The sequence below is a fragment of the Micropterus salmoides genome, unplaced genomic scaffold (assembly GCF_014851395.1).
Source record: "Micropterus salmoides isolate LMB-PRFRI ecotype aquatic unplaced genomic scaffold, ASM1485139v1 Ms_hic_scaffold_2, whole genome shotgun sequence".
NCBI lineage: Eukaryota > Metazoa > Chordata > Actinopteri > Centrarchiformes > Centrarchidae > Micropterus > Micropterus salmoides.
Window position 1 is genome coordinate 6,621,157 of NW_024041150.1, and position 24,777 is coordinate 6,645,933.

Consider the following 24,777-nt stretch of genomic DNA (forward strand, 5'->3'; position numbering starts at 1 on the left):
TCTCTCTCTCTCTCTCTCTCTCTCTCTGTCTCTCTCTCTCTCTCTGTCTCTCTCTCTCTCTGTGTGTCTCTCTCTCTCTCTCTGTGTCTCTCTCTCTCTCTCTCTCTCTCTCTCATGTGCTTCATATTCAAAAAGGCTCGACTGCCTGTTGTTGAGAATGTTAATGATTATACGGTAGTAGCAGTAGATGTGTGTATGTGTTATGGATGTGTGTGTTTTGAAGGATATTTTATGCTAATTGATGCAGACAGTGTGTGAAAAGGTTTCTGTGGCTGCGGTTCCTTTATTAATCATCTATTAATCTCCAAATCATGTATATATATATGATTTGTATGCTTACATTTATCAGGTTGTAATTGCTTGTAAGGAGGGAGGACATACCAGAAAATAAAAGATTCAAATTAAATCTTTATTTGCTTGTCTTGTCAAACAACAGGATTCGGAGCTTCCAATCCTCATTAGTGCTTCACTGATGCACCCACACAAATAATGCTCATGACAGCACCCTCCCACACACACACACACACAAATATAGTCCATATACACAATAAGTACCGACAGCAACTAAAGCAGGGGGCGAGAAAGAAAGAAAAGATCATCATTAACATTCTCAACAGCAGGGGGTTTAGCCTTTTTGAACTCCCAGGAGAGAAAGAAGGAGCCTCTTGTGCCTTTTAATGGACCTCTATTGGTGAGACAAGTAGAGGCAACACCTACAATAGACTTCTATGGTTTCTTAAGCTTTTTAAACTTCATGGCGCCTCACAGAAAAGAATGACTTTAAGTATGTGTAGATACTTTGAACATTGCTTCTGGTTGTGTCAAAAGCAAGTTGTCTTTCATGTATCTGGAGGGCTGATATTCAGTTTGTGACGCTTTCAAACTCTTCACTGATTTGTCTGTATTGCCTGCTCAGTGTAGAAATGTTATTGTACTGGAACTGCAGTAATCATCTAACCATTAAACTGCATGATGGTCACTGCAGCACAGTCTTCCTCTGCAACAGGCGTCACATCCTGTACGACCTTTTAACTCATGGTTAAGTAGTAACAGCTGAGGACTCCAGGTTTGCTCCAGACTGCCGGGCTGAGTGAACCAATGCCGATGCTTGTTTGCATATGACGTCACGTCACTGCGTTGCCATGGCGCGAAATGCAGATGGAGAGCAGGAAGTGATTTGCTACATTTAGGAAGCACCATAACAAACTGAGAATGTCTGTTTGCGCCGTTTATGGTTGGTTAAATCGATTAAACCGTGAAACCACGAGGAGTTTTGATCGTTGTTGTTCATAAAGGGGAAAAATGCAAACCTACAAAAATCTGGAGGAGCTGAATCTGAAAATGTGTGCAGTGATCACTTCTTCAAAGGTGAGTTGATACAACTTATGTGGCTACATTTAGGAAGCGTAACAGTTTCCCAACTTTGCAAAGTCACAGTAATTGTTTCTTCTTTTCTTTGAGTTTGTAAGTTACGCAACGTTAGCAAAGCTAAACAACAAAGTGTTTTAAGGGTGCAGCCTTATTGAGAAGTACATCGTGCTCTGACTGTGTTTTGGTTGCTTGCAGACTTTGTGTCTGAACAATGTCACGGTGAATTATAAAGTTTCATTACGTGTGATAACCATAGACTGAATGTAAAAGGTGATAACTGGCAAACTGCACCTCGGAAAATAAAACCGTGCATGAAATTAAACTGGGCCACATAAGTGGAACCAGTCCAGACAAGACACAGGTGTGATGGGAGACTTCTCCTCATAGCAACTCATCATTTTAAAACAAGACAGTGATTTTCTGTCTCCTAGTCAGCTCTGCAAGATGGAAAGCTGTGGATTCACTTTAACTATTGATTATTAAAATGTTCATTAGCTGGGCAGACTGGGCAAAATAGATGCTCTCAGTAAATAATTAACATCACGTATTCAGTCTGGTCATATAGTTTTTTACATTTTAAAATGTATTAAAAGAGCGGCCCTGATGGACCTGATGACATTAATAACTAGCAACTATTGTTTTCTATAAATTACAGGTGCTGTGCTGAAGTTTGTCAGCAGATGCTGGATCATCAGCCAGTACAGAGTGCAGACCTTTGGAGCAGGTCCCACAGACCCAGGTGAAATACAGGGACCCTCAGCCAGCAGCCCACTAGCACAACTATAGATGTACAGACGCTGGGGACATGTCCCCATCACTTTTTGAAATGGCTGATTTTGTCCCCATCACTTTTTGAAATGGCTGATTTTGTCCCCATCACTTTTTGAAATGGCTGATTTTGTCCCCATCACTTTTTGAAAGTATTTGTTAAAATGCTTCTGATAAATTCCTTCTAACAAGAGCTGTGAAAGTAACTTAAGCTAAAAAAAAACAATTTGCTGGCATTATATTACATTATATTTTTACCTTAGACCTGAATGTTGTATAAAAGACATTTCAACCATAAAATGTCTCCAGAATGCAGGAAAAGGATATGTACAGTATTTACATAGTTAAGGAATTGTTATGGTGAACAGTAATAATAAATAAATAGTAGCAGCAGAATATTGCACATTATAGTTTAAGCAGGTGTTATTGCACGAAACAGATAATATTGTCAAGTATTGCTTTTAAATTTTGTTTAATCTGGTCCTGGTTTGTTTGAGTGAAAGAAGAACTTCTCAAAATATATTTGTCTATGTTCTAAGATGTTGTTTATCTCCCACTTGCTCTATCTCTGATGGAAATATCAGGCCAGTGGTCAACTAGTCAGAAATGCACGGCCTGCCGCACATGACCAAAAATGTAGCCTGCAAAACCTGCAACATATGCAATGCAGAGCAGCCGCATAAGCTTAGGCTAAAGAAACAATTGCAAGAGTTCGATGAGAAGCGGGAGAGCTGGGTCCTTACCCAGAAAAATAATCAGACCCCTCTCACATACAGGATGATGCGTATATGTTGCTATGTGATTGTTGTTGTTATTTTCATGCAGGTTATATTCCAAAGGTCCCTTATATGTTTAAATATGAATCTCTTTTTATGTGTGTGTGTTTGTGTAAGGGCTATATTACTGAAGGCCTGCAAGAAAAAAAAATGCCTGGGTGTCTGAGGTTTGTGCACCCCGTTGCCAGAGACATCCAATACATGTCTTACAGATAAAGGACCTGTATGATGTTGTTCTTCAAGGTGAGAATGTTCTGTTTTTTATAAATAAATCACGTGTGTCCACGTCACAGAAAAGGCTGTTTGCCTTCTCTCGACTAGGGGAGCTTTCAGATTATGGTTGATACTTTTAGCTAACTTATTGAAACTAACTGTGGGAGGTTGAAAGCTAACCCGCCTGCTATTTAACTGCTCGCATTTACGTATCAATAAAATAATACTGTGGGGGTGGTGATGGTGCAGTGGATAAAACGGCTCGATTCCCTCTGGGACACCCATCAATCTGAGCAAGACTGTTAACACCTAGTTGCTCCAGAGGCGTGCAACTTCTGACCTATATAGCAATTGTAAGTCGCTTTAAATAAAAGCTTAACAAATAAATATAGATGTAAAAATTGCATCTGCTTGGTCTTCAGCAGGTTCCTCTTACGGTTTGTACCTGATAATCACTCATGCTTGGTGACAGCGCTTGGTCCCAAACCTAGTGCTCTATGCACATTATAGATGATGCAGATCAGAGCTGCACACGTGACGCGGTCACACTATTGTTTGTTGTGTTTATAACATAAACTATGACGTTGAATTGGGAGACAAGATAATTAGCCACGCTATAATTTTAATTATACAATTCTAGTAGAAAAAGTTGCAACCACAAGACTATCTCCAACATTCATCACATGTCTTGGAAACAGTCCTTTAAATCAAAACAATCAGTAGTTTCTGAATAATTCAGTACTTCTATAATGTAGGTGATGCAGGACAAGAGGATGAACCCTCTTCAGTACCAGTCGAACCCCCAACTGGACCACGAATGGCCCAACCAGATCCCCAGGTAGAAGTGGCCTTACTTCATCCCCCAGCAGCTCCAACTGGACCACCAATGGTGACCCCAGATCCCCAGGTAGCAACATCCCTGCAAGATCCCCCAACACACTCAGCTGGAGCACTGAAGGCCCTGTCTGGACCCCCAGCAGCCCTTATTGGACCACCGAAGTCCCCAAACGCATTGGCAGGAAGGCATAATGTGAAAATGTTAAAAAGATTCAGACTCTGGGCATCCCTGCTTTCAAAAGAAATGGGTATAAAAAAACTAGATATAATTTAAGCAGTTATTTGATTAGTACCTCTCGTCAAATTCCATAAACTGCTCCATTTAGCTGTTATCATCACTTAAATGACGCCTGTGTTTGCCCATATTTAGGATTAGGCCTGTGCGAAATGACTGCATTTTATTGGACGATACAGAAATGTCTATTGTTTTAAAGTTATGCTCTATTGTTTATTTCGTTCTGTCGCAAACGTGGTGCGTTCTGTTCTTCTTCTATATGTGCCGGTGTTGAAGGGAAGAAATGCAGGAATAAACAAACATGAAGGAGAGTGAAGTTCACTCAGAACTGGTTAAATACTGCACAGAAGGACTCAGACCATGAAAGCAAAAATGAGGAGCTCGTTCCAAAAAGAGAACTGTGTTTTATGGACAAACAACACTATAATTATCATGATTTGTCAGTAATGTTTAATGACTCACCCACTGACATTCAGCTTACTTGATGAAGATATGCTGCTGTTGTGATGTACTATTACTAACAGTGTGTACTTTACTTATACTGCGCTTGAAGCTTGTGCTATAGGAAGTGTCATATAATACCATCTCTAAGGTAAATAAGATGATGTCAAATTGTGTATATAGCCATTTAGCCATATGACCGCAGTATAAACATTATAAAGTGTAAAGTAGTGGAATGAGAGGATGGACACTGGAGATTTGCAGTATTGAGGGCTGAATAGAGCTGAGGGTCAGGGACATGACCAGTAAATCACACCAATTCTCCTTTCACTTCACTGGCTTCCTGTTTCTGGGAGGATTGATTACAAGGTCACCCTTCTCACCCACCAGTGCATCTATGGAAAGAACTACTCACCCCTGTAACTACAACACGATCCCTCCGCTCAGCAAACTCAAACTGCCTCCTTCTCGCCAGGACTGAGCTCAGCACCACGGGTGTTTTCTGTTCTGCCGCTCCTCGGATCTGGAATGCCCTCCCGACCATCTGAGGGCACCTCAGACTACTGAGACTTTCAAAAAAGGACCAAAAGCATTTCTTTTTAGCAAAACGTATGAGTTTTTATCAACCCTGCCAATTGATTTATTATCTGTTTGTATTTTATATTGATGTTTTTAGCTTGCTTTTAAGATTTTATCTGTAGCACTTTGAGATTTGCTTCAAATATAAAGTGCATTACAAATAAAATGTGTTATTAAATTATTATTAGTCCATAAGCTTTGGCTTGCGTATTTAACTGTTGCTGTTTTTACAAATCCTCATATCTACAGGTTTTTATTTATGCAACTCACCCCCGTATATAAATTCATAAACTCATTTCATTTGAGATCACTCTAAAACTGTTTTCTTGAGATACAATGCAACCGAAAAAGATTTTCATAGGGTTAGTGTTTGTGAAAAACATTTCAGAAACATGTTCCAAGAGGCACAAAATTACATGATATATATATATATATATTCAACTAATACATTTTTATTAACATTTATGGATTAGACCGTTTCATGTCTCTTTAAAATGTACGACCGACACAAGGGCTGAGTGGACAGGGTGAAAATTTAATGTTCTCATAGGACTAAACCAAATACATCATTGGAAAGCTATTGATCAGGAGAGTAACATTATGCCAATCTGAAGGCAGTACATGGTTTCTACTTTGAAATACTGACCTTTGAACTTTGACATTTATGTATGTGATTGTTATAACTCAACAACAGAAGGGGATACAATGAGCCGGCTGTTATACAAAGCTCTTGAACTTGCAGCAGATTACAACGTGATAAGACAACTCTTAAAATATGTAGTTCTTCCGGTTTGCAAACTAGGGTTGTGAGTAAGTAGGGTTTCAAAAGAACTATAATATAAAGTAAATTCCTAACAGACATTCTACTGCAAAAGCTTAATACACGTTGTATGAATTAAGATTAAAAAAAGGCGTCTTACGATGATTATTATTAGCCAAAAATGCGTTTTTGCCAGGTTCATGATCGTTGCTAAGACAACCATGTTGGCGTCGGCTCGTAGCCCGACCACAGACACGGAAGTAAGGTGAATTTTTTTTAAACGTGTAGGAAACAAACATGAATAATTCATGTTGCCAGCAAATATTTAAAACTATGTAATATCCATGTTGAAATCAACCTACCAGATAGCTATTCGTTTTCTTTAGGTGAAATATTAACTTGTAGAGGGTATCCGTTGATGTCACTTCCCTTTCCATCATTTACAATATTAGCTGTGTAGTGTTTATTCTTATATGCAGTGCACATTTATGTAGCAGGATAATAAATATGTCTTATTTATGACTATAATTTACTAGTTAATTAGGTAATTCATTAGTACATAACTATATACCTACTTGGCAATAAACATGTGAAAACGTTATTTTGTGTGATTACTTTCAGCTAGATAAAAATGACAAATCAGAAATTTCACATACTTTATGTTCAAGAAGACAGAGAAAAAAACAAGAACAACGAATGAACTAGTTTCTAAGCATGTACAACATAGTTTTATATTTCCCTAAAGTAATGATAAAGTACTTCCTTTTGTTGCCAGGGTAACAGCAGTCATTACAACAGGAAACACTACACTCAAGACTCAACTATGGGTATCAACCAGTTATTTTTGGAAAATGTTTTATGTTCTGATACATACATAAACAGGTCACTCCAAAAGTATCTACATTACTGTGAATAAAAATATACATGAGTATACAGTAGAAACAAATCAACTATATTACATCTATGTAAGAGAAACATGTAAGTAGTAACGCAGGGAGAAAGCACTTTGCAAATCTCTGAATGACTGTTTCGCTACAGTACAGGTCATGCGTTGACTAGCACATTGGGAAAGTCACCACTGCAACAAGCTGTTGTCATTCGCGAGCTGCAGCACCAGAGTTGACTGTGAAACATCGGAGGTGGAGAGGAAACTTATCAACCTGCTTTTTGTAAACTGAGCTTTCCACCTATGAAGCTAATGTTGTTTACACACTAGAGGAAACAAAAGGAAATAAAAGTACTATATTAGACATCCATCACACTTCCAAATAAGGTTTTTTGTTTTCCTTGAAACACACTTGCTGTCCATTCAGAATTGACATGCAGTCTAAACACATCACGTCAGTTGAGAACCACTGATTTACATCTGAACTCTCATAATTAACTTCATCATGGTGCTCCAGTATCTCCTCGGACCCATCCTCCAGCAGAGTTGCAGCATTTGGTCCTGACGCCTGACTGTAACTTATGCATACAACTTGGAACTTATCCTCCACATCTGCAAGCCTTTTCTGAAGAAGACACAGTAGCCCACGATGACCCTCTTCAGTTAAACTGCCTAGAAGGAAAACAAAAGAGAGGCAAAAGAGGAAAAACTTGAATAAACATTTTTCAAACTATATCGTTCATAACCAGGATATGCAGCTGTGGTGGGTTTGAATCTATAGTATCCCCAAAAGCATCACACTAAGAAGGTAATAAAAGTTGGCTTCTTACCACTCTTTCTGCCAGAAGACATTTCTGATATCATTGTCCTGATGTTCCCAGCCAGCCTTCTGAGATAGGTGGAGTGCTGTCTCATCTCTCTCATCGCAATAATCTTTTCCTGTTGAAGCCGCACATTTGACATGTAGGCATCAAATATCCTCTTCTTGGTGAGGATGTTGCTGGTCTCTGCAGGCACACAGATATCATCACTTCAATACCAGTTTGACCTGTACGTTCTAAACAGCAGGCAAAACACAAGTGTTTGTACATCCCATAACCAGTTGCAGCACAATTTTAGATTAAAAAAGTAAGCGTATGAAGAAATAAGAAGTTAGAAAGACACAGAACACAGTAAAGATTAGCTCCCTTGTTCTTTATTTCATGAGATCCTACTCAGCTGCTTAGGAGCCTTTAAATACCCCACCCTATCTCAGAAGTGTTGTGAGCCAGATGGAGACCTAGTGGTTGAAATAACGTCACCTAGTAAAGAGTAAGGGAGTAAATCCCCAGTGTAGCAGTCAGCAACAGAACTGTCAAATTGAAATATACATTGTAATTGTGTTTTATTCTAATATTTCAAACTACAAAACAGCAACAAAACACAAAAGGTCCCACAAACTGCACAAAAATTACAGATCAAACATATACAGCATATCATTAGTTTGCTTAATTACACACACAGTAGCCTTAGAGAGAAATTGTTCCATAACACTGCTGTGCACACACGGCCATATCAGACTGTCTTCTCTCCACCTGCTCCTCAACGATGCGCTCCTCATCTGGCACCTGCTCATTGAGTTTGATTGTTTGCAAGAGTTTTCTCTTCTCTTCCCACAATTTTCTTCGGCACAAGAGTCGAATTTTGTTGCTGTCTATAAAAATTACAAAAGACAGAAAACATAATGCAGAAGACATCTGCAAGACAAAAATATTAGATCAACATACATGTCTGATTATAAAGACTGGCTTTTTTTGATCAACACCAAGAAACATTTGTTCAGTTGATGTCTGAAGGTTATGTTGGTCATCACATGTGGAACCTACAGAATCTTAAAGCAACAACAATACAAGTAAAGGATGTACATTTAGGGAGTTTCAAATTCAAGTTTAAGTTTATTTAGAGCCCAAAATCCCTGTTTACAGTCTCAAAGGGGTTTATAAGCCCACACGTTTATAGCAAACAAAACAGAACACGCCCTTACTTAATCATCATGCATTGCAAAGAGTCTCAGTTAAACAACTGATTATCAAACTGCAATATTAGTGAAGTACTTAGGAAAATGTCCATAAATTACTGCACCATCAGTAGTCCATTGTTTGACATCATGTACCCACTGATGCCCCATCGTGTTCTCAGGACACCTTAGTTCACTGCTCAGGTCTTCCAGTCTCAGAGACTCAGCCTTTTTCAAAGTCTGCATTAAAAGAAAATATTTTTGCTATATTTCGTACCTCATCCAAAACGTCTTCCAGTATCTTCAACCAAGTCCAGTTGCCCTCGACTTTAACCTTCGTTGGATAACTATGACCTGGATGACTGAGAATCTTCACAGACATTAACCCCTAGTTGCTCCAAAGCTGCGCCCTCTGACACAGCAATTGTGATTTGCTTTTGAGAAAAGCGTCGGCTAAATGAGGGATTTCTTATGTTTTACATGACTGAATTATAAAGTATTATCTTTTTGTCTGTCACTTCAGCTTCACCTGAAACAATAAGAGGGGAGGAGCAGCAGGCTCATGAGAACAGGAGGAACATGTTCTCTCTCTCACACAAACTCATGTGGTTTCCTGTAAATGCAGAGGGGGAGGAGCAACACTGAGCAGCTGATCCAGGGCCGAGTTCAGCGCAGACAACAGAAACAGTGGTCCCCTGAAAACCCCGCTGTGGACACAAGCGCACTGCATTTTCCTGGCTTTCTAACACCGTTGTGTTTACAAACTTTTCGCAGCTGATTGGGTAACACCTGAGACACGCCCCTGGTGACAGGGAGGAACCTGAAGCTGAAAGAGTTTGTTGTTCAGACTCCATTCTGAGTCGACAGAAGTAGGCGTGGGCCAACGGCAGTTTTCACGTATTTAGACGATCCCCATCGAGGGAGGACCCCAACAACCTCTACAGTCTTCTACAAATAAAACAACAGGGCTTCAAAACTATGCAGTGTGCAGATAATTCTTTGTTTTCACTACAGAGTAACTTCTCAGTCAATGTCACATTTGTCTCTTAAAGAAATGTCAAAATAAAACAGTATATAACATCAACCTTTCATTTTCACTTTCTACTAACACATGTAAAATATAAATATCTTAATATTTTCATTTACGGCTGTTAACTATAATATATTGTTGAGCTTAGATCACACTATTTAAGATTAAAATATGAAACTGATGATGAATGAAGAATGATTTTATTATGTATAATTAGTTTGATACACTTTATAACAAAGTATTCCTAATACAAAAGCAATAGTTTAATAAATTAAACTCTTGTCTTGAAAGCATGAAAACATCAATATTAAAAGGTTATAAATGTAAAAGTACTTTTGTATGACTTGAAATGTGTTGGGAGTTTTTATAATAGAATCTGTTGATAAGAACCCAGTGTCATAATTTCACATCAGTGGTGTTGAGTAAAAAGAAAAGCAGGTGCTGAAGAGCTGGAAACTGGAGCTGTTCTCTCCTGAAGAGCTGGACACTGCAAATCACATCTGGAGGGTTCTGCAATCAGCTCCTCTGGCACCTGTAAAGACAACAATGGGTAGAGAGTTAAGCAGCTTCTTACAAAGAGCCATAAAGCTTCTGAACTCTGAGATCACCTCAGCATGAAAACCTCTCTGGCATCTGGCAGTAATTAGGGGAGGCAATGTGAAATACGCTGTTTACTAATATGTGCAATATACAGTTTTCTGCTGGACACTGTGCAACAATAACTACTCAAGTCAGAGCGTATTGAACGTTTATTGTGAGGATCTTATTTTATTTATTATTCTACTGTACTACCTTTTATGGCAAATTCTAACCCACCAAACAAACTCAGAGGCTCTCACACACCTAATTTCTCGCCTTAACTAAACCATCGCCCTAGTTACAGCACAGCTACCTTTCTGCAGGCATAACGCGCATTATATGCTGACAAAAAGGTGGATGCAAATCTCTGCAGGTAGCCTACAACAGCTGTTCTGCAGAATTATGCAGATTTATGAATGTGAATTATGCATTCACATCTTAAGCTCCTTATCAGAAACGTCGCTGATCAAACGCAGTTATCTCCTCAGAGTGTTTGCTGAATCTCAAGGATGAGCTGCATTTATTATGTACTTCGAATCAATCATCCCCACTGATGAACCCCACAAAGAATATTATAACGTTATCCTTTTTAAACAGTAACATTACACTTTTGTGGTGCACGGCTCTCCTCGGAGAGACAGCTAGCTCAGATATTAGCATCGGTGTGACAGTTTCAGGCAGAACTGTCACGCTCTGCCGGTTGGCCATCCTTTGTGTTTACTTTTGAGTTTGGTATCTGCCTTGGTATGTTGAGTTTTGGGTTCTGTCCTGTCTAGTGTCCAGTATCTGTTATATAGTCTGCTTGTCATGTCTAGTCTCTCTGTTTTCCTCTGCTCTCTCTCTCTGCCTCGTTAGTCTCATGTCTGTCACCTGTGTTGCTCCCGCCCTGCTCGTTAGTCCCTGTGTATATATACCTGGTGTTTCTGTCTTGTCCTTGTCCGGTCATTGTTCATGTTACCCCCCAGTCTGTCGTGCGTGTACTCTCTGCCTGCCTAACCAGCCTTGCTTGTCTTGTCTTGTCTCGTCTCCCTGTACTTTTGGATTTTGGATTTCAGTTATTCAGCCACTCACCTGTAAGTGTGCTCGCTTTTGTTTGTTTATTAAAACCCTTCGTTATACCATACCTGCTCCGCTCTGTGTCCTGCGTTTGGGTTCTCCATCCTGCCTCCACACCACGATCCTGACAGAATGACCGGACCAATTAAGAGCCCAGCAGACACTCTAACTGAGGAACAGACTGATGTGCTGAGGGAGCTTCTGACGCTGAGGAATATGTGGTATGGGGCTAGTCATGTTAGCCATAAGGCAGCTATCGTGTCCCTTGCCTGGAAGAGCCTGGCTGCTCAGCCAGGAGCAGCAGACTCTCTCCCTGGGTGGGTTTGTGACTTCCTCCACACCTCAGCCAATCCCCCAGCCAAGTCCTCATCAGTTCCTCAGTCTGTTAGCCTGGAAACGGCTAACACCCGGACCGCTAGCCTCCAGCCGTCATCTCCCCGGCCTGCTAGCCCTCCGCCTGTCCTGCCTGTTACCTGTTCGGCTGGCGCCGCTAGCCCTCCGCCTGTCCTGCCTGTTACCTGTTCGGCTGGCGCCGCTAGCCCTCCGCCTGTCCTGCCTGGAACCTGTTCGGCTGGCGCCGCTAGCCCTCCGCCTGTCCTGCCTGGAACCTGTTCGGCTGGCGCCGCTAGCCCTCTGCCTGTCCTGCCAGTATCCTGCTCGGCTAGCGTGGCTAGTCCTCTGCCTAGCCTGTCCGTCCGCCTGCCTGCCCTACCTACCAAGGACTCAGGGACTATGACTCTCCTGGCCTACCTGACCATGAAGGCCAGGGAGTCAGAGGCAGCACGGGCAGCTAGCCTATGGCCTGATAGCCTGGAGGCTAGGCTTCCCCCGGAGTCCTCCTTCGAGGGAAGTCGCCTGGCCATCTTTTCGGGTTCCCGTGGTGGTCATCGGAGGCGACCAGGTCACCAGCAGCGACCCGTCTGCAACCAGCGTGATCCCCGGCCTGCTAGCGCTGCTAGCAGCCTGCCTGCCCACCTGCCTGCCCACCTGCCTGATCCCCAGCCTGCTAGCGCTGCTAGCCGCCTGCCTGATCCCTGGCCTACTCCTGCTCCCAGGTCTCACTCGGTCGTCCTACCGACACCTGTTACTGGTCCCTCATCGAAGGTCCGACTGACACCAGTTCCAAGGTCTCCGTCGGTGGCCAGACTGGTTCCCGCTCCCCGTGCCCTGTCGGTGGTCCGACCAACGCCAGCTCCGTTGGTGGCCCAGCCGATTCCTGTTCCCAGTGCTCCGTCGGTGAACCGACCGGCACCAGCTCCGCCGGTGGCCCAGCCGACTCCTGTTCCCTCGTCGGTGGTCCGACCAACACCAGCTTCGTTGGTGGCCCAGCCGACTCCTGTTCCCTCGTCGGTGGTCCGACCAACACCAGCTTCGCCGGTGGCCCAGCCGACTCCTGTTCCCTCGTCGGTGGTCCGACCAACACCAGCTCCGTTGGTGGCCCAGCCGACTCCTCTTCTCCCGTCGGTGGTCCGACCAACACCAGCTTCGTTGGTGGCCCAGCCGACTCCTGTTCCTCATGCTCCGTCGGTGGTCCGACCAACACCAGCTCCGTTGGTGGCCCAGCCGACTCCTGTTCTCTCGTCGGTGGTCCGACCAACACCTGCTTCGCCGGTGGCCCAGCTGACTCCTGTTCCCTCGTCGGTGGTCCGACCAACACCAGCTCCGTTGGTGGCCCAGCCGACTCCTGTTCTCCCGTCGGTGGTCCGACCAACACCAGCTCCGTTGGTGGCCCAGCCTGTTCCTCGTCCTCGTGTCCGGTCCATGGTCCCCAGCCCAGCTGTCCAGTCGGTGGTCAGGCCGACTCCAGCTCCTCGTGTCCGGTCCATGGTCCCCAGCCCAGCTGTCCAGTCGGTGGTCAGGCCGACTCCAGCTCCTCGTGTCCGGTCCATGGTCCCCAGCCCAGCTGTCCAGTCGGTGGTCAGGCCGACTCCAGCTCCTCGTGTCCGGTCCATGGTTCCCAGCCCAGCTGTCTCGCCGATGGTCCTCAGCCCAGCTGTGCCTCCAGAGCACCAAAGCTTTGGGTGCCGACCTCTGGAGAGGTCTTGCCGTCGGCCTCCTGCTCGGCCCCCAGTGGGGTTGCTGCCTCACTGTTGGCCGTCCTGCCAACCCCTTGAACTCTGTGGCCCCCCTGTTCTGCCCGGCCTCATGTGTCGTCCCATGGGACGGTCTCCTGAACTGTGTTTACCCCCTGATTTGCTCGGCCTGTCGGGTCGTCCTTCAGGACGGCCTCCTGAACTGTGTTTTCCCCCTGATTTGCTCGGCCTGTCGGCTCCTGAACTCCGTGATCCCTTTGGTCTGCCCGGCCTCCTGGGTCGCCCTCCGGGACGGCCTCCTGAACTGTTCTGCCCCTCTGCCCTGCCCTGCATGTTAGGCCAAGTGCCTTACCTGCCCTGTTTCCTGGGCATGATCTGCCTGTTGGGTGGTTCCCCCGGACTGTTTTGTCCCCTTGGCCTGCTTGTGCGACCTCCCGAACTCTGTCGCTCCCTTGCCTTGCCCACTGGCCACCCTCCTGAGAGTTCCTGGTCTGGCCCTCCTCCTGTCCTCCCTCCGCCCACCCTGGGCCGGCTTGTGCCTTGATTTTGTGCTGTTTTGGGTTTTGTTGACCGTCTGGAGACGCTCGTCGGGGGGGGGGGGGGGTACTGTCACGCTCTGCCGGTTGGCCATCCTTTGTGTTTACTTTTGAGTTTGGTATCTGCCTTGGTATGTTGAGTTTTGGGTTGGTATACCTGGTGTTTCTGTCTTGTCCTTGTCCGGTCATTGTTCATGTTACCCCCAGTCTGTCGTGCGTGTACTCTCTGCCTGCCTAACCAACCTTGCTTGTCTTGTCTTGTCTCCCTGTACTTTTGGATTTCAGTTATTCAGCCACTCACCTGTAAGTGTGCTCGCTTTTGTTTGTTTATTAAAACCCTTCGTTATACCATACCTGCTCCGCTCTGTGTCCTGCGTTTGGGTTCTCCAACCTGCCTCCACACCACGATCCTGACAAGAACTCTGCAGCCGCTCCCCCCTCGGCTCTCTGCCTTTAAACCCTTCGTGTCCATCGGGATCAGGTGCAGCCACTTATAATAGTTTCTAACTAGTATCTAACTGAACAGTGATTCCGTTACAGGACGTAGCTAAATCTCACATCGCCCTTAACACAACGGCAGCCTTTACTTCAAAGCATTATCACCCTAATGTCTAACACTAAAGTTAATCTAACGCATTTTGCCTTCTCTCTTCTTGCTGACTTGTCTTTGACTCATTAAAAGCTGCGGTTAGAACACACTAACTTACTTAACGTTGCTTACACTAATGTCTAATTAGCGTAACGAGCTAACGTTAAGCTAACAAGTTATATGCCGACAGGGATACCTGTTAAATGTTAACACATAAATAAAATACAGGAATGGAGGTTCCCTCTCCAATGAACTGCAAGCCTGCCATTGTTCATCCGGTGTCTGCATGTAGAAATGTCCAAAAGGCTCCGACAGGCTGAGCCTCAGAGCTCCGTGTAGCTGAGTGAGGCTAACAGATGGCAGACTGAGTGCTAGCAGTGGCAGCGGCTAATTGCACCTGTCAAACAAAACGGCCACGCCCCTAATAATGCAGAAATTTAAGGCTTAATATATTTTAAACAGGTGAGTTATAAAAAAATTCACCCCTCACAGTTGTCACGAAGGGCAAAATTAGCGATTTGCACTAAAACCATTTTTTGAGCCAGGTTGTAAATTTTTACATGGGGGTCAATGGAGATTGACTCCCTTCTGCAGCCAGCCTCAAGTGGCCACTCGATGAATTGCAGTTTCAGATACTTAGGCATTGGTATCGGAAGTGAGAGCCGGAGGTTGCTGCTTGGGATGGATGGATGGATTTTATTATAAGTTCTACTTCCTCTAAGGCCCCATCCACACTACTCCATTTTACTTTAGTTTTTGCTGCGTATCAGAGTTGATCATGAACATGAAGCAGATGGTCTGAGATTGGTCAAAGAATGCAGATGAAGAACTGCACCAGATTTCATTTTGCATGGACCAATAAGTAGCTGGGACTGTTACTGAATGTAACACGGGAGTGAGGTGCTGGAAAACAGACTGGGAGTCGTCACAAAGTAAACGGTGACATGCACAGAGCAAGTGTAGGCTGTAAGTGTTATTTGCACAGTACAGAATATTTTAATAAAAATACCACATCTAAAACTCAGTAGCATTGTGTTTCTGCTCTGCAGGACATATGAGACCCAAAGTCCTCCGTTTTTGCCGTCTTCAGTAAGTGCCCTCCGGAGTTTCAAAATGAAAAACGGGGTCGGCAGCGTTTCCAAACTTCTCCGTTTTAGGTCTTTTGTTTTCGGAGCAAACGTAGAAAAAGGTCTCCGCTTTAAAAGCAAAACGCAGCAGTGTGGATGTCTTTGACAGTCACCTAGAGAGGCTGTGATCTGATGATGATGATCTTTATTTATAGAGCACTTTTCAAAAACCATGTTACAAAATGCTTCCACTAATGCAAACACAATAAGACATGATAAAAGTAAGAAATTAAAATACATTTAAAAGATAAAAAATACATCAGGAAAGGCTTTCTAAAAGGAACTTTGAAACCTCCTAATTATCCACAGCAGCAGCAGCAGTTTGTGTGTTTAGAGGTTCCTGAATGGATTTCAATGATTCGTGTGATAAGAATAAAACATCTTATGTTTGCAGAGTTCAGTCCAACAGACAGAGAGCAGAGTCTGCAGGATCCAGCTGTCTGTCTCTGAAGAGTTACCGGTCCCACCTTAAACCTCCGGACTTCAGTAATGAACCTGGACCCTCAGACACAAAGTAAGAGACAGTTTTTACTGTAAACTGACCTGATGGAAGATGATGCATTGAGGATGAAGACAAAATGTTCTGCTAACAGATTTATATTCCTGATGCAGAACTATTAGTGCAGATTCTGTTTCAAACTAAGATGGATCTGATTTGATTTCTGTAGCAAAACACCTGAGAATCTCCAGTTCAGAATTTACACTTCAAGAAACTCTTCATATCTTTTCCCTCATGTTGAAGTTGCTGTAAAGATTTAGAACAATTCAACAAAGATCAACTAAAGAAATGTCTTCACAGAGAGAGAAAGAGGAGTCCTGTTTCTGTGGAGGAGCAGCCGTCCTGCTGTGCTTTGTGTCAGGACGTCCTGAAGGATCCAGTCTCTACCAGCTGTGGACACTGGTTCTGCAGACGGTGCATCACCTCATACTGGGACCAGTCTGCTTCATCAGGACACTCCTCCTGTCCCCAGTGTGGAGACAGATCCAGGAGGAGCAAACTGATTGGCAGTAGCAGAGCATAGTGGACAGGCTGGGCCATTTGCAGCACGGTAGGCAAACACCAGTTACTTGAACCGGATAAGAACACCCACCAGTAGCCGGTGCTGATTGGCCAAAAAAGCGCTCTGTGCATCTGCAGTCGATTGCTCTTCCTCAAGGACCTTGACCTGCCTGTGACCTTAAAACTGAATCTTGTGGATTGAAATTGAATTTAGAGAGCTCAAAGTGAAAACACACACAGACTTGAATTTTTAGTGAGGCTCAAATACAGTTTCAGTTTAGATTCATAATATCACATTCAGTTTCAAGTTTATTGGAATTCAGTTTCAAGCTAATACATTCAAATTCAAGTTGAGCAATTCAAATTCAGTTTGTACTGACACAAAAATCAGCCCATTCCACAACCAGAACGTGTACCGGTGTTTCGGAGAGCTACTCACCCGGGGAGCGGGCGGCGTCCTGGCTCTCCCGCAGTCCGCGTCCCTGCTGCGGTCCCGCGGCTACAGCTGTCCGAGAACATGCCGGGAAATATTATTAAAATGTCTGCAGACCAGTGTTGGGCAGAGACGCTTTGTAATAATGTTACTTTTCTCAGTAACTAGTAGTTTAACTAATTACGTTTCTAAAACGGCAATATGATTACTAGTTACTAATGCAAGTAAAGCTGCGTTACTCGTTAATGAACGCACCATCCTTGACGTGAATGCGTGACAAAATCTAAAGGAAGGAAGGAGAACAAGGGAGAGAGGCGTTCTTTCTACAGCTGTAAGTAGCTGCTGCCATTATTGTGTCACAGTCTAACATGCAAAGAACATTATCGTCTATTGGAAACTCTGTGCGAGCGTCAAAAAGCTTTCAGCCGCGAACATTTCTACATCTGATTTATCGAAACATCTGCTGAAGCAGCGACGTGAAACTTACAGAAAGAAACTGAAAAAGAGCTGCTGTCACTGATGCTTGGACTCGTCGGGAGACAGTGTTAATGTAAAGTTGGGGTTGTAGCCAATTCTGTGGTCTGTTCGCTGCCACTAGGGGCGCTAAAGATACTGGTCGCTGCCACTAGGGGCGCTAAAGATACTGGTCGCTGCCACTAGGGGGGCTAAAGATACTGGTCGCTGCCACTAGGGGCGCTAAAGATACTGGTCGTTGCCACTAGGGGCGCTAAAGATACTGGTCGCTGCCACTAAGGGCACTAAAGATACTGGTTGCTGCCTTGCTGCCCCACAAACCACTGGCCGCTGCCACTAGGGCGCTAAAGATACTGGTCGCTGCCACTAGGGGCGCTAAAGATACTGGTCGCTGCCACTAAGGGCACTAAAGATACTGGTTGCTGCCTTGCTGCCCCACAAACCACTGGCCGCTGCCACTAGGGGCGCTAAAGATACTGGTCGCTGCCACTAGGGGCGCTAAAGATACTGGTCGCTGCCACTAAGGGCACTAAAGATACTGGTTGCTGCCTTGCTGCCCCACAAACCACTGGCCGCTGCCACTAGGGGCGCTAAAGATACTGGTCGCTGCCACTAGGGGCGCTAAAGATACTGGCCGCTGCCACTAGGGGCGCTAAAGATACTGGTCGCTGCCACTAGGGGCACTAAAGATACTGGTTGCTGCCTTGCTGCCCCACAAACCACTGGCCGCTGCCACTAGGGGCGCTAAAGATACTGGTCGCTGCCACTAGGGGCACTAAAGATACTGGTTGCTGCCTTGCTGCCCCACAAACCACTGGCCGCTGCCACTAGGGGCGCTAAAGATACTGGTCGCTACCACTAGGGGCGCTAAAGATACTGGTCGCTGCCACAGTCTCTAAGCGAAGGCTCCTTTCTGTTCCTTGTCACACAAACTGTGACTGTATTAAAAAAGGTCAGTTTCAAGTTTTTATACAGTCTATGGTTCCAAAGTAGACCTAAAGTGACCTTAGATCATTTAAATTATCTCAACTGGTAGATGATAGAGAGGAATGGATCGGTGTGGTCGCTGCCACTAGGGCGCTGAAGACGGTGGTCGCTGCCACACCGACCGGTGTGGTCGCTGCCACTAGGGGCGCTGAAGAGGGTGGTCGCTGCCACACCGACCGGTGTGGTCGCTGCCACTAGGGCGCTGAAGACGGTGGTCGCTGCCACACCGGTCGGTGTGGTCGCTGCCACTAGGGGCGCTGAAGACGGTGGTCGCTGCCACACCGGTCGGTGTGGTCGCTGCCACTAGGGGTGCTAAAGATACTGGCCGCTGCCACTAGGGGCGCTAAAGATACTGGTCGCTGCCACTAGGGGCACTAAAGATACTGAAGACATCACGAACCAGAGAGAGGGCATGAGACGAGGCTACACAGTCCTGGGTTGCTGCCACACAGACCACTGCTGCCACACCGGTCGGTGTGGTCGCTGCCACTAGGGGCGCTAAAGACGGTGGTCGCTGCCACACCGGTCGGTGTGGTCGCTGCCACTAGGGCGCTGAAGACGGTGGTCGCTGCCACACCGGTCGGTGTGGTCGCTGCCACTAGGGGCGCTAAAGATACTGGCCGCTGCCACTAGGGGCGCTAAAGATACTGGTCGCTGCCACTAGGGGCACTAAAGATACTGGTTGCTGCCTTGCTGCCCACAAACCACTGGCCGCTGCCACTAGGGGCGCTAAAGATACTGGCCGCTGCCACTAGGGGCGCTAAAGATACTGGTCGCTGCCACTAGGGGCACTAAAGATACTGGTTGCTGCCTTGCTGCCCCACAAACCACTGGCCGCTGCCACTAGGGGCGCTAAAGATACTGGTCGCTGCCACTAGGGGCGCTAAAGATACTGGTCACTGCCACAGTCTCTAAGCGAAGGCTCCTTTCTGTTCCTTGTCACACAAACTGTGACTGTATTAAAAAAGGTCAGTTTCAAGTTTTTATACAGTCTATGGTTCCAAAGTAGACCTAAAGTGACCTTAGATCATTTAAATTATCTCAACTGGTAGATGATAGAGAGGAATGGATCAAAGCAATTAGATGTGTTGAGGAATTTTCTACTGTATCAGGCTTAAGAATGAACTTGAACAAATCTGTTTATTAGGCTACCACTTAAGGAATGTGAACTATCAGAAGTTAATGGTTTCCAGTAAAGAACCCAGTTACATACCTGGGTGTGATAAGGATGAAAAACTCTGCAATAACCTGAACCCTATGATTAAACAAATAATGAAAAAGGTTCAACATGTGGTGGATGAGGCATCTTTCACTGAATGGTAATGTTCTACTATCTCATACTGAGGGAATGTCCAGATCTATGTATCCTTATCACTGGAAATGCCTACTAAAATATTCAAAGAATTATATAAGATCTCATTTAATTTCATTTGGAGGAACAAATGTCATTATTTAGGGAAAGATACCCTATGCAACTTTAAAAATTGAGGTCTGGAGGTTTTAAGTTTTGAAACCTTAAACAATACTTTCCAAAGTTAAATGGCTAACTAAGTTGAAAAAATGGCCTGGAAATGAATAGATAGTATTTTATTCGCATGGTTGCCGTTATTCAATTCAAAAACACCAAAGTATGAAGAAGACATCACGAACCAGAGAGAGGGCATGAGACGAGGCTACACAGTCCTGGGTTGCTGCCACACAGACCACTGCTGCCACACCAGTCGGTGTGGTCGCTGCCACTAGGGGCGCTGAAGACGGTGGTCGCTGCCACTAGGGGCGCTGTAGAGGGTGGTCGCTGCTACTAGGGGCGCTAAAGACGGTGGTCGCTGCCACACCGGTCTGTGTGGTCGCTGCCACTAGGGGCGCTGAAGAGGGTGGTCGCTGCCACACCAGTCGGTGTGGTCGCTGCCACTAGGGGCGCTGAAGAGGGTGGTCGCTGCCACACCGGTCGGTGTGGTCGCTGCCACTAGGGGCGCTGAAGACGGTGGTCGCTGCCACTAGGGGCGCTGTAGAGGGTGGTCGCTGCTACTAGGGGCGCTAAAGACGGTGGTCGCTGCCACACCGGTCGGTGTGGTCGCTGCCACTAGGGGCGCTGAAGAGGGTGGTCGCTGCCACACCGGTCGGTGTGGTCGCTGCCACTAGGGGCGCTGAAGAGGGTGGTCGCTGCCACACCGGTCGGTGTGGTCGCTGCCACTAGGGGCACTGAAGACGGTGGTCGCTGCCACAAGGGGCGCTGAAGATAGTGGTCGCTGTCACACAGACCACTGGTTGCGGTTGGTTGTATCTACTATGTAATACATCTTTATCATAATTCTTTGTTAAATATACTATGTTATCGATTATGCCTACTCTTATTGTTGCACTATATATTGTGGTTTGTGTGGTTATAGCCTTTCTACAGTAACAAATACATCTAGGTCATAATACTTAATATATAATAAATAAATATAGCCTACTAATTTTTGATTAACTATATTCTTATTGTTGTAATCAGTCTAGCTTGGATTCAACCAACAAGTGGTCACCACACTTCATCGGTGACAACACTGGCCTTCTTCTTGTAGGCAAGAACCAAAGATAGAGAGATTTATTACTGCAGGTTAACCACACAAACTGCAATGTACAGTGCACCAATAAGAATATAGGCATAATCGATAATATTGTAGGCTATATTTATCAAAGTATTGTGATCTAGATAGATGTATTAGCCTACTGTTGATTGGCTACAACCACACAAACTGCAATGTACTGTACGCCTACAGTACATCAATAAGATATAATAGAGTATATTTTACAAAGTGTTGTGATATAGTAAGATGTACACACACACACACTTTCATTCACAGGTGATAACACAGGTCTTGTTATAGGCAAGGACTAAAGATAGATAGATGTAGGCTATTACTGTAGGTATAACCACACAAACTGAAATATATAGTGCAACAATAAGAGTAGGCATAATCCATAATATTTTAACAAAGAATTATGATAAAGATGTATTACAGTAGATATAACCAACTGCAACCAATGGTCAGTGTGGCAGCGACCACTATCTTCAGCGCCCCTAGTGGCAGCGACGTCACACCGACCAGTGTGGCAGCAGCGTCATCTCATGCCCACACGCACAAACACACACACAGCAGTCCACTACTTGCCCCTGATGTCTGCGATATTGCAACAAAGTTTGAGTTTCATTAGCGTGAAAATTGCCACCAAAGACTAATGCTCACGGAGAGACGCAATTTCTCCCTTTATGATAGGTATAATATTTAAGTGTTATTATTTTACGCACTGATGGCCGCCGGCACACCATAGCAAGCATATTATCATATGTAGCGCTGTGCTAATTGGAGGATGCATCAAAAAGCCAATAATGCTAAACAAATAAGCAGCAGTCAATACAGAGTCTGATTCTAGTTTCATGTTAACGGCCTTAACCTGTTTGTTCAAAACTGTGAGCACGATAGTGGCCGATGGTGGAGAAGTGCAGCCATCCTGTCAGTCATGCTGTTTATCTTTTTAATGTGAATAATAAACAGATTTGTTCAAGTTCATTCTTAAGCCTGAGACAGTAGAAAATTGCTTTGATCCATTCCTCTCTATCATCTACCAGTTGAGATAATTGAAATGATCTAAGGTCACTTTAGGTCTACTTTGGAACCATAGACTGTATAAAAACTTGAAACTGACCTTTTTTAATACAGCCACAGTTTGTGTGACAAGGAACAGAAAGGAGCCTTCGCTTAGAGACTGTGGCAGCGACCAGTATCTTTAGCGCCCCTAGTGGCAGCGGCCAGTGGTTTGTGGGGCAGCAAGGCAGCAACCAGTATCTTTAGCGCCCCTAGTGGCAGTGACCAGTATCTTTAGCGCCCCTAGTGGCAGTGACCAGTATCTTTAGCGCCCCTAGTGGCAGCGACCAGTATCTTTAGCGCCCCTAGTGGCAGTGACCAGTATCTTTAGCGCCCCTAGTGGCAGCGACCAGTATCTTTAGCGCCCCTAGTGGCAGCGACCAGTATCTTTAGCGCCCCTAGTGGCAGCGACCAGTATCTTTAGCGCCCCTAGTGGCAGTGACCAGTATCTTTAGCGCCCTAGTGGCAGCGACCAGTATCTTTAGCGCCCCTAGTGGCAGTGACCAGTATCTTTAGCGCCCCTAGTGGCAGCGACCAGTATCTTTAGCGCCCCTAGTGGCAACGACCAGTATCTTTAGCGCCCCTAGTGGCAGCGACCAGTATCTTTAGCGCCCCTAGTGGCAGCGACCAGTATCTTTAGCGCCCCTAGTGGCAGTGACCAGTATCTTTAGCGCCCCTAGTGGCAGTGACCAGTATCTTTAGTGCCCCTAGTGGCAGCGACCAGTGGTCTGTGTCGCAGCAACCAGACCACAAAATTGACTACAACCCCCTCTCTAAAATTCAGCTGTACAAATGTCGGGACTTACTTGCTTTATTTTTTTTTATTTATTTATTTATTTTTTTATTTCGGCCAGTGGCATTAAGAAACGTTAGGCTATATGGGTCAATTTTTTTTTTATGCGGTGCCTTTTGCGTCCCCAGTACAAATCATGTTGTATTTTGACAAAATTTGGACAAATACTAGTTCCATTTGTTTTGTTGTTTTTTTTTTGTTTTGTTTTTTTTATATAAAGTTAATTGTTATTAATTACGATTACAATGAGATTGGCTTTTAAGTTGTTTTAATTTACATTATAAAAGCTTTGGTTTAAGCGGTACTATGGGATTTTGCCATGTCCTCAGTGTTGATCTAAAGATAAAAAAAACCAAACTTATAAGATCCAACGAAGGTTAAAATCAAGGGCAACTGGACTTGGTTGAAGATACTGGATCTTCAACCAAGTCCAGTTGCCCTTGATTTTAACCTTCGTTGGATAACTATGACCTGGATGACTGAGAATCTTCATAGACAAAACTTATAAGAACAAATGCATTTCTTAATATTTAATTAAAATTGTTAAAAAAGGTTTCATGTTTGTCCCCATGCAGCGACCCACTGTCCACCCTGTTTTTTTTTTGTTTGTTTGTTTTGTTTTTTACCGAAATCACTCTCGTCAGGTGACCTGGTGACATCACACCAGTGGGGGGAATTTAGCTGTGTGATTTTCTAGCTCTCTGACTATCTGCTTTTGACATTTTTTAGTCAGTTAATGTGTTTGAACATGTCCACCCTGTTAAGATCAATCAACTTAAATCATTTCAAAAACGGTTTGTGAAAAATTATAGATTGCTCATCTAGTATTGAAGGTCATGCTAGCCGTTATGGGATATGTGATTGTTATTTTAGTAGCAATCATACCCTGAAAACACTTTTAGACAGTTACGTCTAAGTCCTTAACATTTCCCGCGTGTCACATGTTGTTAATTATCTATATTTAATACAATAAAGGTGCCTGTTTTTCATAAAGTTAGATGTATTCTTTATATAATAGAACTTTAAAATATAGATAAATTAACTATTATTTATCCCAAGTTGTGTAAATGCTCTGTATTTGTATAGCGCCTTTCAGGTCTTTTCGACCACTCAAAGCGCTTTTATACTAACATTAACATGCATTCACACACTGAGCCTAAGTGCTCAAACAGAAACTAACATTCACACTCATTCATACTGGCGGAACAGCCACCAGGGGCAATTCGGGGTTCAGTATCTTGCCCAAGGACACTTCGACATGCAACTGGGGGAGCCAGGGATTGAACCGCCGACCTTCCGATTAACGGCCAACCCGCTCTACCTCCTGAACCACAGCTGTTATAAAGTCCAATATATATTATAGCCCTATAAAAAATACCCATATGCTTTGTAAAAAACTCCCTGCTGCTGTTATGAATATGAAGTCGGGAGAGAAGTTTGTTTGGGCGGTAGTGAAAGCAGTGTTTCCCATAATTAGCCTATAAGTTTGAACCCCCCCCCCCCCCCGTCATTCTGTGGGAACCACTGGAAAGTAATATAGTGACGTAACTAGTTTCTTTTATCTCCCAGTAATAAGTAACTAGTAATGTATTACAATTTCTGAGTAACTTGTCCATCACTGCTGCAGACACGTTATAATGAAACTCTGA

At 44.5% G+C, this 24,777-nt stretch overlaps 1 protein-coding gene and 1 long non-coding RNA gene across 2 annotated transcripts in view; both read left to right on the plus strand.

Moving 5' to 3' along the window:
* Positions 1–24,777, plus strand: part of LOC119911344 (NLR family CARD domain-containing protein 3-like) — a 125,865-nt gene that overhangs the window by 83,778 nt on the left and 17,310 nt on the right. The window contains exon 4 of the mRNA XM_038730203.1: positions 16,207–16,326. Coding sequence (XP_038586131.1) covers positions 16,207–16,326 — 120 coding nt within the window. The remainder of the gene's footprint in view (positions 1–16,206; positions 16,327–24,777) is intronic.
* Positions 1,100–4,635, plus strand: LOC119911431. The gene is made up of 4 exons (XR_005445857.1): positions 1,100–1,368; positions 2,027–2,110; positions 3,033–3,158; positions 3,884–4,635. It is a non-coding gene; the product is annotated as an uncharacterized LOC119911431 (long non-coding RNA).